The 15,273-nt window shown below is 43.5% G+C and overlaps 1 protein-coding gene across 1 annotated transcript; it reads left to right on the top strand.

Moving 5' to 3' along the window:
• The first annotated feature begins 1,278 nt into the window (after positions 1–1,278).
• On the top strand, positions 1,279–14,960 carry Znf3 (zinc finger protein 3). Its single transcript, XM_074075590.1, is given in 7 exon segments — positions 1,279–1,413; positions 2,743–2,852; positions 4,481–4,571; positions 5,807–5,898; positions 6,269–6,395; positions 8,807–9,799; positions 9,802–14,960. Coding segments are annotated over 5 exon segments (1,401 nt in total). The 5' UTR covers positions 1,279–1,413; positions 2,743–2,852; positions 4,481–4,516; the 3' UTR covers positions 9,936–14,960.
• Positions 14,961–15,273: the final 313 nt, after the last annotated feature.

Genomic DNA, 15,273 nt, shown 5'->3' with positions numbered 1-15,273 from the left:
GTCTTTTTGTTTTGAGACAGGGTCTCACTATGTATCCCACACTAGTCTCGAATTTGTGATCTTCCTCCTGCCTCTGCCTCCCAAGTGCTGGGATTACAAGTGTGCACCTCCATGCTTGGCTGCTTTGGGTTGTTTTAGTCTCATTTTTAATGTTTAAAATAGTTTTATTATATTTTGAATTAGCACACATTAGTAATACGAGGGGGTTTCGTGGTGGTAATTCCTTTCATGTGTACAGTGTACTTTGAAAATGTTTACCCCCTCCATTATATTCCCATTCCTCTTCTTCTCCCCTCTCCCTTTTGTATACAGTTTGGTGGTCTCACTTCCTTTTTGTTTTTCTTTTTGGCAGTACCAGGGCTTGAACTCAAGGTCTCATGCTTGTTAGGCTCACTAGTTAGGCACTCTATCACTTGAGCCACTCCATCAGCCTTTCATTGTGGTCTCTTTGAACATATATGTGTAGCATATTTTGATCCTCTTTCCCCCAGTACCTTATCATTTCTCCTTCCCCCTCAGACCGTCCCTCTTTCACACTCATGTCCCAGTGTTATTTCCTCTGGATTCTTTGTTGGTTCTGCTGAACCATCCCAAGAGGGGAAAGGGAAGTGGTTGATCTCTGTGTCCCTCCAACACAAATAAAAACTTTGGAAGCAAATTTCAAATAAGGGAATTTTTTGTTGTTGTTTTTTTGAGATAGGGTCTTATGAGTCTGCAGCCCAGACTGGCCTCGAACTCACGATCCTCCTCTCCCAGCCAACCAAGGGCTGGGATTACAGGACTACACCAACATGCCTACTGGGGCACATTTTTAAAAGAATTGTTTTTTCTTTTTTAAAAAATCTTTATTATTGTTGTACTGGAGGTGCATTGTGACATTTACCAAAGTGCTTACAATATATCATAGTTAATTTCACCCCCTCCATCACTCTCCTTTTCCTCCCCCCGTTCTTAGAATAGTTTCAACAGATCTCATTTTTCCATTTAAATGAATTCCTAAGATTTTTTTAAGGAGTTGCTGCAGAAGAGCGTGCGCATGGAGGTCTCAGGTCGGTATTTTCCGCTCCTGAGCGGCGTCCTTTACCGACCCAGCCAGCAGGTGTCGCAGCCGCCCGAGTGGGCGGAGTCGACAAACTCTGAGAGCTACGTCAGCGCTTGGGTTGTCAGCTCTCCTTGCGGATCAGCGTCGCCGAGTCAGGAAACCACCGAGAGCTGAAGACCTCCCATTTTCCTAGAGAGCACAAGTGGGCGTTGGGGGCCTGGGAGTGAGTTGGGTTGCGTAAAGTACGACCCGGAAGTGAAACGGGGGAACTTCCGTTCTTTGTTCTGTCCCGGGTGTGTGGGTCTGTGGTAGGGTCCAACAGGGCCTCTTCGGTGTCTGGCCCCCCAAAATCTCCCGTCCTTTCCCCCAGGGTGAGTCCAGCCGTCACCAAGGCTCGCGGTGAGGCGGAGGCTGAGGTCGCCGGGGAAGGGGGTTGTGTCCATGCCGCTGCGGCCCGCGGGGTCCCCGGGCCCGCCCGGAGCAGGTTGCGGGGGGGCGCTCCTCCCTCTCCTGCTGCCAGTCCCCGACTCCGCTTCCTCAAGGACCCCCCCCCACTCAACACAGATGGCGGGACCCTGCGTGTCGGGGAGGGGAGGGAAGAAGGGGACCCCGGTTCTGGTTTGTGACTTAAAGAGCGCCCAACTCCACCGATTAAAAGTTCAGTGTCGCTGCAGAGGCGTCTCCGTCCTATAATCAGCTGATGACAGCGACCCGAACTTGGTACTTCTTCCAGATGCGTTTATTGGATGGTTGCACAGTTTTCGCGCTTGTAGCAGGAAAGGAAGCTGAGTTTTACTTAGTTGGGTTCGAGGATCGGAAACCAACAGAAGAACTAGAGTTGGGAGGGGGTGCAAACTCAGATCCTTGGGAAGGAGCCCCCTGGACCCAGAAAGTCTTTACAAGGAGTGAAACAGCCTCTGCTTTCCCCTCCCTACACTTCCATTTCCAATTGTATCGATTCTTTATTTGATGTGTTTTAGAAGTGGGATTGAACATGAGCCCCCCTTCCCCACACCAGAGAATAGTAGGGTGATGAACTTGAAACTCATGAGATTATTAGAGGAAGTGTTTTTTTTTTCCCCTCCTGAGGAGACATGGGGAGTGTTTTCAAGTTTTGGAGGACAGTCATGTGGAAAGAGACCTGGAGAACTCGGTGTCTTTGATGGGAAGGTCTTATGGGATAAGTTTTACCATCTGGGGACGCTGGAGCAGACTCCCTGCTGAAGTGTCCAGCAGGTTGGCTGACTGAACGATGGGAATTTCTTTCTTTTTTGGTGGCACTGGGGTTTGAACTCAAAGTCTCATGCTTGCTAGGCAAGAACTCTTACCACTTGAGCCACTCCACCAGCCATTTTTTGTTATGGGTTTTTTTCAAGATAGGATCTCAGGAACTATTTGTCCAGGGCTGGCTTTAAACCACAACCCTTCTGACCTCTGCCTCCGGAGAAGCTAGGATTACAGACGTGAGCCATTCCCTGCCCCCCCCCCCCATCATGGGAACTTTTTACCCTATTGGGAACCCTGGGGAACCCTCACTTCTTTTTCAGCTCTCTTCGGGGTGCAATGAAAATATCATTTGTTCTGGTATTAGTTGATATTTAGTAGCATATGTCCTTTCAGAGTCAGTCTCTCCCTTTATCTGGATTAGAAATAAAGTTTGCATGATTATTCATTCCTTTTTTTCCCCTTAAATCATACAGCATTGGCATCAACTAAAGTCAGAATTCCCAGGAACTGCACAGAAGCTGCCAAATTCCCAATCATTGCTACATTGCCCTCTTAGGGAGAGAAAGAGGACAGGATCCAGCAGGTAAAGCTTGTCATGGATGTTTTCACTGCTGGGTGAACTGTCTTAGTCCCTTGGAGCAGGTCTGTGGAGTAGGTTGGTAGCAGGGCAGCAGAGGGGCTCTTCCTGGACCCAAGGCCTTGGGAGCACAATGGAGAGTTTCTTTCTGTGAGAAACACTGTTTACTGATAACAGACACTGGGGACTTGTTCCTAACAATACGCCTTTGAGTTCCAGCTTTGTTTAACCCAGCTGTGAGGAGGGAGCATTGCCTTTTTTTTTTGGAGTCAAAGCCTTTGACTCGCTTTTTTAAAGAGAGGGTTCTTTTTCTTTCTTTATTTTTGAGACGCGGTCTTGCTATGTTGCCTGGGTTGTTCTTGAACTCCGGGACTCAAGCCGTCTTCCCACCTCACTCTACCTTGTAGCTGGGACCACAGGTTTGTGCCACAATGCCTGATTTCCAGAAGAATTTGCACTAATTGCTGATTTGTTGAGGTCTCTGCTTATAAACAGTCTTGGAATAGTAACAGTGGTTGATAAGGAAAACAAAAATGGCTGGTGGGTTCTGAGACACTATCACCAGCCAGGATGGTGATAGTGGCAAGAGTGTGCCAGTGAGCCTGAGTCAGTGTTTTCCACTATGTAACAGCATTGGCTTTGCTCTCCAAAGACTAGACTTCTGAACTTTCAGTGACTCTCAGACAGGATCCTCCCCTTTTATGTCTTATGTAAATGTGGCAGTCTATAATGATGAAGCAAGTACTTTTTTTATTCCTGGTATTTTTACTTCCTGCAGTAGTGCCTTGCAGTATAGTTTGCACTTAACAAATGTTTATGTGAGTAAGTGACTAAATACATAGAGAGGAAGGTAGATAAAATCCGGAGCTGTTTTGTTTTTCTGATGTGCTTGATGCTCTAGTGGCAGCTGGATCTGTTTCAGATGTATTAATCTTGCCAAAGCTTTCAAGTGAAGGAGAAACTTGTACTTGAGATTCAGACCTTACTTTTAGTACTAATGTTACATTTTATCTACTAGAACCTTAGAAAAGAGATCTTTTTTGATTATGGTATCAACTGGGGAATGAAGATATTTATAGAATGAAGACGGTGACAGAGAATCTTATATTAAAAATGTAAAAAGAGGGAGATAAAAATGTAAAAAGAGGGAGATAAACCTTGACATGGTGGCTTATGCCTTTAATTCTAGGACTTAGGAGACTGAGGAAGGAGGACAATGAGTTCAAGGCCACATAGTGAGGCCCTGTCTCAAAAAAAAAAAGTGTAGGAGAGGGAGATCAAAATAAAGCTACTGCTTTCTTGGATAGGAAGCACATTGGATTGGTCTTGGTAAATATACACACTAACTTTTTGCAGTTAATGTTCTCACCTAGAGTGTTGGTAGGGAAACCAATGGTTGGATATCATGGGAAACTCAGGCCATTTTTATGGTTCTTCTGTCTTGTCATTACAGGGAGTGGGTGTGCATAAGAGTAGTACCAGTTGTGTTTCTTTATGCTTTTCCTAGAAGCTAGCTAAGATGCTAGCTTCCCTATTTCTGTATTTAGGAGGTGTTTTTAAAATTATCTTTGAACTTTTGCTTCTGCAGTGCTCCCTCATTCTCATTCAAACCCTGATTCCTGCTGATTCTGCAGATAGGAGACCAGAAACCAGAGCAAAAAGCCCTACCCATGGAAACTCAGGCTGATCATGTATCTCAGGAACCTCAGTCCCTGCTGGAAAGTGGTGAGGAATAGGGGGTTCATTTTTGTTAACAGTTTTTGGTATTTTTTTAAGGCAGGGTCTTGCTGTGTAGCCCAGACTGGATTGAAACTCTTGATCATTTTGCCTTAGCCTCCCAAGTGTTGGAATTACAGGCATGTACCACCATGTTCTAGCCTCATTTATTCTTTTATCAGCTATTTAGCAATCATCTATTGAAGTCTCTCATTCATTGGGTACTAGAGTAACTATTAGAATCCAAATGTGAATAAGACACACTGCTTACTATTTAATAACTGAGTAGGGGGGTGCTAACACAATAATTAACCAATAATTAATACACAGCTAAATAGCTTTTATAGCAGGCATTTTTGAAGGGGTTGCTGGCAAATTGTGCAGGATTATGAAAACTGACAATCACTGAGGTCCATTTTTTAGATACTTTTTAACAACCAGCTTCATAGTCTTTAAGAGCATGCTTAGAATGGGCTCTCTAGAATCCTTTTGTAGGTCACAGACAGAAGGATAAAGTAGATAGGAAGCCACTAAAATATATTTTGCTTTTATGGACCTGTCCCTGACTTTTGTGTGTGATACTGGGGTTTGAACTCTTGGCCTCATACTTGCTAGGCAGGTGCTCTATAGCTTGAGCCACTCCACCAGTCATTCCTGACTTTTGAACTAATTCTAGTCCTTTTTTTCTTTTTAAAGTGGAGGATTATATAGAAAATTTTATTTACTTACGTGGTGCTTGGGGAATTTACCCAGTGGCTCCCATGTGCTGGGCAGGCACTTCACCTGTGAATCACACTCCCAACCCCCTGGTTTCAGGGGGTCTTAATGGATATTGTTCCTCTGCTTATCAGGAAAAAACACTTAAGGCCCTTTTGTCAGTTCTAGTTCAGCGGTTTCGTCTCTGAAAGACAAACATATGAGCTGAAAAGTTATAGGAAAAGCTATGTGGCAAGCCTAGAAAGAGGAAATGTGCTGTGCATAAATTTGATCTGGGAATGGCGTAAAAGGAGAAGCGCTGGGGCATTGTGTTCCCCACCAGGGAAGGGGAGCTCCTTGGTTTCCTTTAAGAACTTCATGCAAGTTTGAGGTGATGGAAGGGATGCGAGAAGATAGCCTGTTCCTGGCCAAGTTTGGGATTAAGGACAACAATAAGTAGTCACGAAAGCAGGGACTGAGCAGTTTCATTGAGAAGAGTGACCAGAGAGCAGGCAGCCTCACTCATGGGCCCTGTTACCTTCCTTCAGCTCTTCCTTCAAAAGTTCCTGCTTTTTCCAACAAGGACAACAGCCTTGGGGATGAGATGTTGGCAGCTGCACTCCTAAAAGCCAAGTCTCAGGTGAGCCGTGGTTCTCTTCAGTCTTTTCCTTCCATTTTTGGGGGGTGGGTAATAACACTGGCGTTTGAACTCAGGTAGGCAGGTAGTCTACCACTGGAGCTACACTCCTAGCCCTTTCTTTCTCATTTTGCAGTGACATCCCATTCAGTGCCATAACCCCTCATTCTGACCATGAGGACCATGGCTCTTTCCTGCTGAATAATGGATTGTTACGTTCTGTTGGGGACTCTTGTCTTTATCCTCTATTCTGACCTTCTCTCCCGCTTCTCAAAGAGGCATTATTCATTCCCATCCTGAGTTGAGGTTTTTTTTTGGTGCCACCAGTCCCAATCGTCACCTCAAAATTGTATTCATGACTGTGTTGTTTTAGGAGTTGGTGACATTTGAAGATGTAGCTGTTTACTTTATCCGGAAGGAGTGGAAGCGTTTGGAACCTGCTCAGAGGGACCTCTATAGAGATGTGATGCTGGAGAATTATAGGAATGTGTTCTCACTGGGTAAGAAGTCACCCTTCTCAGCAGAGTACCCTGCTGGTTCTTGGCTACCTTGTTTACTCACCTTTATCCAGCAGTTTGCAGTTTATAAAGAATTTTCATATACTCATTTGATCCTCACAGAATCATCATAATCAAGGTAGATAGTATTATCCTCATTTGATGACTGAGGAAAATGAGGATAGACCTTATGTATGGTCATAGAGCTGGTGAGTGACAGTGCTTGAGTCACAGTCTTTTAACTCCAGATCTGGTACTTTTCCCATGTATTCTGAGAGACTCTTCTGAAGGACTAGTATGTTGAGATTCCTGACCTGTGAGGCGCTGCTTTGTGTTAAGGTAAACATTCTGGGCTTGGTTGGATTAACCCTAGGAACCTCTTAACTTTGTTTAGGATCTTGTGTACCTACTGTAGAAATGTAAGCTTTTGGTTTTTTTTTAGAATAAAAGTTTATTAAAGGTTAGGGAAAAAGTTGGAAAAAGCCATGATGGGCCAGGTATGAGGCAGAAGCAAAGAGGTTTTTTTGGTTTGGTTTTTGTCAGTACTGTGGTTTGACCTTGGCTTCACACTTGCCTGGCAGCTGCTCTGCTACTTGAGCCACACACTCAAACTTGTAAATTCATTTTAAGGAGAAGTTATCTTCATAACCTTCAGGTCCTCATCTCTCTGCTTTACTGTAGGGCAAACATTTTCTCAAGCAGGGTCAGGGGATCTTTTTAACTCCCCATTGAGACCTCACTATATATTTCTTTTCAGTCCCCTGCAGATTTCCAGTCTGGGATTGTGCTTTGGGAGCAGGATTCTCATTTCTTTCTTCTTGTGTGTATGTGTGTGGTACTGGGGGTTGGTTAAACTCAGGGCCTTGTGCTGGTTAAGCAAGTTCTCTGCCACTTGAGCCATGTCTTCAGTCCAGGATTCCCCCTTCTGTATCTTGATCTCTCTGCTAGAGGGAGAAGAAGAGCTGAGGGTCCTGGATTTGAAGGGAACTGAGAATAGAGAAGTCCCAAGAGATAATCTGTTCAGGTGAGAGAGAAATAGCTATTCTAACACTCATTACCCTGTCTACCTTTTTTTTTTTTTTTTTTTTTTTTGAGGTACTGGGGCTTGAACTCAGAGCCCTCACCTTGAGCTACTCCACCAGCCCTATTTTTGTAAAGGATTTTTCAAGAGAAGGTCTCGCAGAACTGTTTTCCTGGGCTGGCTTCAAACTTTGATCCTCCTGATCTCTGCCTCCTGAGTAGCTAGGATTACAGGTGTGAGCCACTGGTGCCCGGCTACCCTGCCTACTTTTTAAAATATCAATAAGCTAAAAATGCTAACTATCTGGACCCTTACACTCATTCTCTATGCCTAAAGTTCCTGTTAGAAACTCCAAAAGTAGTGAAAGTAGAGAAATCAGACACAGAGACCTTTTACATGGCCTCCCTCACAACATAGCCTTCTAGGCCTTGGGTCCAGAGGTGGATTAAACTTTCTTGCCTGTCTGTTGCATAAATGATGTGACTAGACAGGATTGTTTTGTTGTGCATCCCTGGGGACAGTGGAAGATTCTAGTGTCCATCCTCCTGCTCCTTCCTCCCATGCTGCTATTTCTCACTGCCCTTTCCTAGCTCTCTGTTTACCGATTTGTGTTAGTTTCTTGTGTTTGCTCTCCCATCATTCTTTTTTTATTTTTTTGAGATAGGGCCTGACTTTGTAGCCCAGACTGTCCTCAAATTCAGGATCCTCCTGCCTCAGCCACAACCAACTTCCCCTATTATCCTATTCTTAAACCTCTTCCTTTTTCCTTTTTTTTTTTCTTTTTTTTTGCTGTACTGGACCTTGAACCAGTACACACTCTCTAGGCAGGTGTTCTACCATTTGAGACACTCTGCTGGTCCTTTTTCTGTATTGTGTATTTTTGAGATAAGGTCTCTGAAACTTTTTCTCCGGGGCTGGCTTCGAACTGCAGTCCTCCTGATCTCCACCTCCTGTGTAGCTAGGATTATATTTGTGAACCATTGGTGCTCAGCTCATTCTTACAACTTCTTATCTTACCATCACTCTTCTCTTCTTGGCACTGTCTCAGTTAGAGCTATAGCCTCTGACCTCTCTGAAGACTTTGTCGTTTCATTAAGTAATAGATACTTCCTCTCTGCCTGACCCATCTCCCCTCCTTACATCCTCAGCTTTCTCTGTAATGTTGTTCTTTTCTCCTTGATTTTATTTTTTGCCTTGCTACTTCCCTGTTTCCTTAGCCCAGTTATTTTATTTTGCCTTAGCTACATATACATGAGGTTGGCCTCTTTTCAGGCCTGGAAGAGGCATGTGTGTTTAGTGCTGTAAATATTAGTCACATGGCTATCTTGTCCTCTGACTTTTGTTCTTTTTTCCACAAGGAACAAGTGTCATTTGCATTTTTTTGTTGTGCCAGATGGTGAATCAAGAACTGAAAATGATCAAGGGATTTCTGAAGATGCAGGATCACATGAGATGCTATTGGGAAGATTCCAAAAGGATATTTCTCAGGGTCTTAAGTTTAAAGAAGCCTATGAACAGCAAGTTAGTCTAAAGAGGCAACTAGGGAATTCCTCTGGAGAAAGATTGAATAGAAAAATACAAGATTTTGGTCAAGTAACAGTTGAGGAAAACCTCACCCCCACAGGAGAGAGAAATGAGAAGTATGAGTTTGGGAACAGCTTTACTGTGAGTTCTAGCCTTATTTCACATCAGAGACTTCCTATGGGAGATAGACCCCATAAGTGTGATGAATGTAGCAAGAGCTTTAATCGAACTTCAGACCTTATTCAACATCAGAGAATCCACACTGGGGAAAAGCCCTATGAATGTAGTGAATGTGGCAAGGCCTTCAGCCAGAGCTCACATCTTATTCAGCATCAGAGAATCCACACTGGGGAGAAACCTTACGAATGTAATGAGTGTGGGAAGACCTTCAGTTGTAGTTCTGCTCTTATTCTGCATCGCAGGATCCACACTGGGGAGAAACCTTACGAATGTAATGAGTGCGGAAAAACCTTTAGCTGGAGTTCCACTCTTACTCATCACCAGAGAATCCACACTGGCGAGAAACCCTATGCTTGTAATGAATGTGGGAAGGCCTTCAGTAGGAGCTCCACCCTTATTCATCATCAGAGAATCCACACTGGAGAAAAACCCTATGAATGTAATGAGTGTGGGAAGGCCTTCAGCCAGAGCTCACATCTCTATCAGCACCAGAGAATTCACACTGGAGAGAAGCCCTACGAATGTATGGAATGCGGAGGAAAGTTTACCTATAGTTCTGGCCTTATTCAGCATCAAAGAATCCACACAGGGGAGAATCCCTATGAATGTAGTGAGTGTGGGAAAGCCTTCAGGTATAGCTCAGCTCTTGTCCGCCACCAGAGGATTCACACTGGAGAGAAGCCTTTGAATGTAATGGGTATGAGCAAAAGTTCTCTCAGAGTTTCTGCGAATTAAATATCAAGAGAGTCAACATGAAAGAGCCACACACCCATTTCCCTCACTTCCTGAATCTAACGAGCTCTTGCCTTACTTTATAAACAACTTAGGATGCGCCCTTCCACCTCAAACTTCGCTTTAGAGAATGGGGCAAATTGGTAAAATCCTGTCAGAGCGATCAACAAAGTAGTGTGTTTCCCAGGAATGATACCAGCCCTGAAAAATGTGAGGCAAGCGGCAGATTTAAGTGCTCGGAGTAGAAGGAAGCTTGGGAACTAATCACCCCTTTTTGGGAAGGGATTTGCACTAAACTTTTTCTCACACCAGAGGAGCCTTTCCAAGGTGGGGAATGGAAGCATACCAGGAACAAAATTTCAAGGATTCTACTAGTTGGAGTCTGTATAGTGAGCACAGAAGGCGGTGGGAAAAATGTTCTGGGTCCTCTCCTTTGCTAGGACAGGGAATGGAGGCTGTAGTTCAAAGCCATTGTCCCTACTCCAGCTTTAAGATTTGATAAGGAACATGCTGCTTCCTGATTTCATTGTGAAAACTTGGTGCTGAGGGATTTATTTTATTGAGGAGGGAAAAAGACCTCCCCACTGCCCAATTTCTGTGATGACTTACATCTTTTGGTGCTCTTGGAGCAGCAAGACTGCATTTTTAAGAGCAGTCTGGCAATACTGTATTCTCTCGTCCTCTCTGTTGTAATGGGACTGACTGAGAAATCCATCTAAGCAGTGAATAACCTGAGGCAGTGGATCAGAAGCATTTACCTTTGGCCTCTGATTCCTGTTCTCCCTTCCTCTTCTTCCCTCTCCTGTGATGAAAACTTGTTTGATCCCAACCTCTAGTAACTAAAGATGCTTTCAAGGAGCTCACTCAGCCATGTCATACTGCCCTTTGTTACCTCTAACATCTGGCCCTGACAGCGGGACTTCTCCAGATTTCAATAGCCAAGGATTAGTGCAAATAAAGAGCAAAGCCCAGAGAAGGAAGGCTGAGGCCTGATCCTGGTGGCAGGGCTCCTTGCTGGGATGGGAATGGCATTCCCTGATTGTTCCCAGCCCAAGGGATGACCTTGTGTTTTGTTTTCCCAACCTGTTCATCTTGTAGCATAAAGTGCACTATTAAATGGAATAGTTTTTCAGAAGGGGAGATTGAGTGTGTTTTTGTAAAGAGCCAAATTTATTTCAATTATAACAGTGACTATAAATGAAATATAAAAGTGAACTTAAAATTTTTATAGAAATAACAAATATGAGATTTCTCTAGATATTACTACAGACTATCGCAATCATTTACGTAGTCACAACCACCTTCCTATCACATTGAGGATTTTGAGTGGCAGATCGTTCTGTATGGTACAGTACTTAAGACCAGCAGTCAAAACTGGAATAGCATTGCTAGGTATGGGACCCCTGATAAGAGAGAGTGCTTGGTAGTTGTGTAACAATGGACAAATTCAGATTTCTTGGTTTGGCTATTTGTACAAGGATGGGGAAGTTGAGAAAATGTCTGGAACTCGCTTTTTGAATAGTTTTGGGTCATATATTGTGATGAAGCATTTAATAATGTTTTTAAAGCCAGGTGGCTCACTCCTACAATCCCAGCTAGTCTGGAGGCAGACATCAGGAAGATCACGGTTCAGAGCCAGCCCAGGCAAATAGCTTGTGAGACCCTGTCTTGAAAAAACCCATCACAGAAACAGGCTGGCAGAGTAGCTCAAGTGGTAGACACTGAGTTCAAATCCTAGTCGTTGATTTCACAGGACTAATGCAGCTGGTCATTTTGGCTTTTAACATTTGCCACAACTTACAGGTTGACTGATTATCAAAGTGTGAACCATGATCTATCTGTTTTGGACTCGTTAGACTACTTGTTGAGCTCCAAGTCAGACCTATATGTTTTCTGGGGATAAGAGTGAATATTTAAACTGAGAAGGAAGAAATAGCAATGAGATGGGAGAGTTAGATGATATTTCTAGGAAAAGATAAAGTTGAGCTAGGTCTTAAGACAGGTTATATGTGGTAAAGGGGAGGAAGTTCCAGGGAGGACAGTTTGGGGTGGGCATGAGCACAGCCACTTCTGTGTAGCTCCATGGTCTGGAGCTCTGGAAAAGACCTCTGAACTAGTAAGGCCACTAGGTGATGGAATAGCCACCAAGCATGGAGGATCTGCCCTTTGCTCAGATGTGGAACCACTGAGACAGACCACCCCAAAAGGACATGACTGAGACTAGAGTGGGGCATGTAATCAAACATGGTCATTACTTGAAATATTTATTTTTAAAGTTAATTTGAGGCTACTAAAACATTTCACCCAGTTACCTACAGATCATCCCTATTTCCCGTAATGATTCTATTTTCAATTCCTAACTGACCCCCCAGTCAGAGAAAGAGCCCTTCTTTCTCTGCATTATCCTTGGATAACAAAAGGATATTTTGCAGTGCTGGGGATTGAATTCAGGGCCTCATGCTAGGCAAGCTACCACTGAACTGCACCCTTCCCAGGAATTTAATTCTTAGTACCTCCTCCCATCCCAAAGCATACCTGTTTTTTTGAGATCCAACTCAAATGATTCTGAGAAGGACATAAACTCTCAAGCAAAAAACCCAGTTTAATCAGAACATTTCAGGTAATAGAAGTATGAACCATAGGTGGTGGCAAGAATTTTTTGGGGTGTGTGTGGGAGGGGGAAAGTACGGGGTTTGAACTCAGGGCACTGCACTTGCTAGGCAGATGCCCTACCACTTAAGACACTCCCCAGCCCATTTTTTTGCTTTATTTCTCATGTAGGGTCTTATGTTTTTGCTCAGGGCCTACCTCAGATGACCATCCTATCTCTGCCTGCATAGCTGGGATCACATGCTGGGCTTATTGATTAGGATGGGGTCTCATTAATTTTGTACAGACTGATCCTTCTGAGAAGCTGGGATTATAGATGTGAACCAATATGCCCAATCTTTTTTGGTCTTTACTTTTGGTGCTGGGAACCAAATCCCCACTGAGCTAAATCCCCAATCCCCAAAGGAGCATCTAGATGAACTGTTTCTTAGTAAAAAGTTTGTTTTTAGCCAAGTGCAGTGGCATATGCCTGTAATCCAGGAGGTAGAGGCAGGAGGATGGCGATTCAATGGCAGTGTGGGCTAAGTTAGTTAGACCTCATTTCAAAAACAAAAGGGCTAGCTAGCGACATGGCTTAAGTGGTAAACGGCATGAAGCCCTGTGTTCAATCTCCAGTTTTGTGAAAAAAGTTTTTTAAAAGCTCCTCAAAGGTATTTTTCCACTTCCAAAAAAAAAGCCCAATTGAATAGACAGATGCATTATTTTAAACATGTCAGTGATACAGAACTAAAGAGATGAATCAAACATTCAAACATTACATAGACTTTTCATATGCAAAGATAATTGTGATAACCGGAGTAGTTTTTCCAGGAATGACAAAGGGTTATGATCTTGTATACCCCCAACTTTGGTTGCCCAGAGACATCACCAAGTTCCCATTTTGCCAGGCTAGAAACATGGGAATTGTTCTGGATGCGTTGGTTCACTCCTCACATGTACAGCTTGTCAATCAACACCCAACCTTCCCTTCCCTGTTCCTGTGACTCCTGCATTGGCCTGGGTTGTCCTTGATTTTTCTAGGACTTCATAGTGGTTCACCAACCTCACAATGGGTCCTTTTGTTTCCTCCTTTCTCCCTCAATCCATTCTTCATACAAGTTCTATCTCTAAAATGCAAGTTGAATGACAGCACCTCAGAACTTTTCCATAACTCCTGTCATTCCTTAGGTTGAAGGTCAAGTTCTTTACTATGCCACAGGGGTTTTTCATTTCCCAATCCTGCCTCCTTGTTTTTACCTCTCGGCCCTCCTCTCACCTAGTACTTCTGTTAGTAACTTTTCTTGTCTCTGTGACAAAATACCTATCAGAAAAAAATGTCAGGCAGGAAGGATTTATTTGGTTCATAGTTTCAGAGGTTTCAGTCTATCATGGCTGGGCGGGACATGGTGGAACAGAGCATCTTACATTGCGTCCAGGAAGCAGAGAGAGAATGCCTGTGTAGTGGGCTTCCTTATTTCCCCCTGTCTTCCAGCACCATCTCCAGCCTACTGACCAGGTACTTTCCAGGTCTTTCCCCCTAAAATTAATGGTCTCTAGAGACATCCTCAGACACACCCAGAGATGCGCTTTACTAATTCCCTAGGTGCTTTTTGATGCAATCAAGTTGACAAGATGAACCATCACAAACTGGCAGAGTGGCTCAAGTGGTAGAGCACCTGCCTAACAAGCGTGAAGCCCTGAGTTCAAACTCCAGTGCCACAAAAAACAAAAAAACTTACATGTAAGGGCTAAACATAGCAGGAATTCTTTGAGACCTTCGGTTAGGCAAAGATTTCACAAACAAATGACACAACTGAGTTGAATTTCATCAAAATAGAAACTTGCTCTTCAAATGACATTGTTGAGAGAATGGAAATCTAAGCTACAGAATGGGAGCACACGACTTGCATCCAGTGTGTGTAAAGAACCTGACAACAAGTAACCTTCCAAAAACAAATGATTTGAGCAGAAACTCCATAAAACAAGGTATATGAGTAATAAATGTTAGCATTGTTAGAAATGCAAATCTAACCACAAAAATATTATACACCCTACAATGGCTAAATGAAAAAGATTGATGATACTAAATGTTGGTAAGAGTGTGGAACAATTGGGATTCTCTGATATTCCTGGTGACATTTTATAAATGCATCATCATTTTAGAAAACTATTTGCAAAGCAGGAGCTCCAGCCAATTTTGCTCTAGTTATTTGGGACACGGAGTCTTGTGAACAGGCTGGCTTTGTATCGTGATCCTTCTCATCTCAGCCTCCTAAGTAGCTAGGGTTACAGATGTAAGCCATCAGTACCTGGCTTGGGGGATTTTAACTCCTAGTTTTCTTATTAACTCATAGTTGTCTTTATTTTATTTACTTATTTATTTACTTGTGGTACTGGGACTTGGCCTCAGGGCCTACACCTTGAGCCACTCCACCAGCTCTTTTTTGTGATTTTTTTTTTTGATATTTTAATGTGCTTTTTTTTTTCATTTTTCTTTTATTATTCATATGTGCATACAAGGCTTGGGTCATTTCTCCCCCCTGCCCCCACCCCCTCCCTTGCCACCCACTCTGCCCCCTCCCTCTCCCCCCCTCAATACCCAGCAGAAACTATTTTGCCCTTATTTCTAATTTTGTTGTAGAGAGAGTATAAGCAATAATAGGAAGGAACAAGGGTTTTTGCTGGTTGAGATAAGGATAGCTATACAGGGCATTGACTCACATTGATTTCCTGTGCGTGGGTGTTACCTTCTAGGTTAATTCTTTCTGATCTCACCTTTTCTCTAGTTCCTGGTCCCCTTTTCCTATTGGCCTCAGTTGCTTTAAGGTATCTGCT

This window comes from Castor canadensis, chromosome 6 (assembly GCF_047511655.1).
Source record: "Castor canadensis chromosome 6, mCasCan1.hap1v2, whole genome shotgun sequence".
Taxonomy (NCBI): Eukaryota; Metazoa; Chordata; class Mammalia; order Rodentia; family Castoridae; genus Castor; species Castor canadensis.
This window is presented reverse-complemented; position numbering and strand designations above follow the sequence as displayed.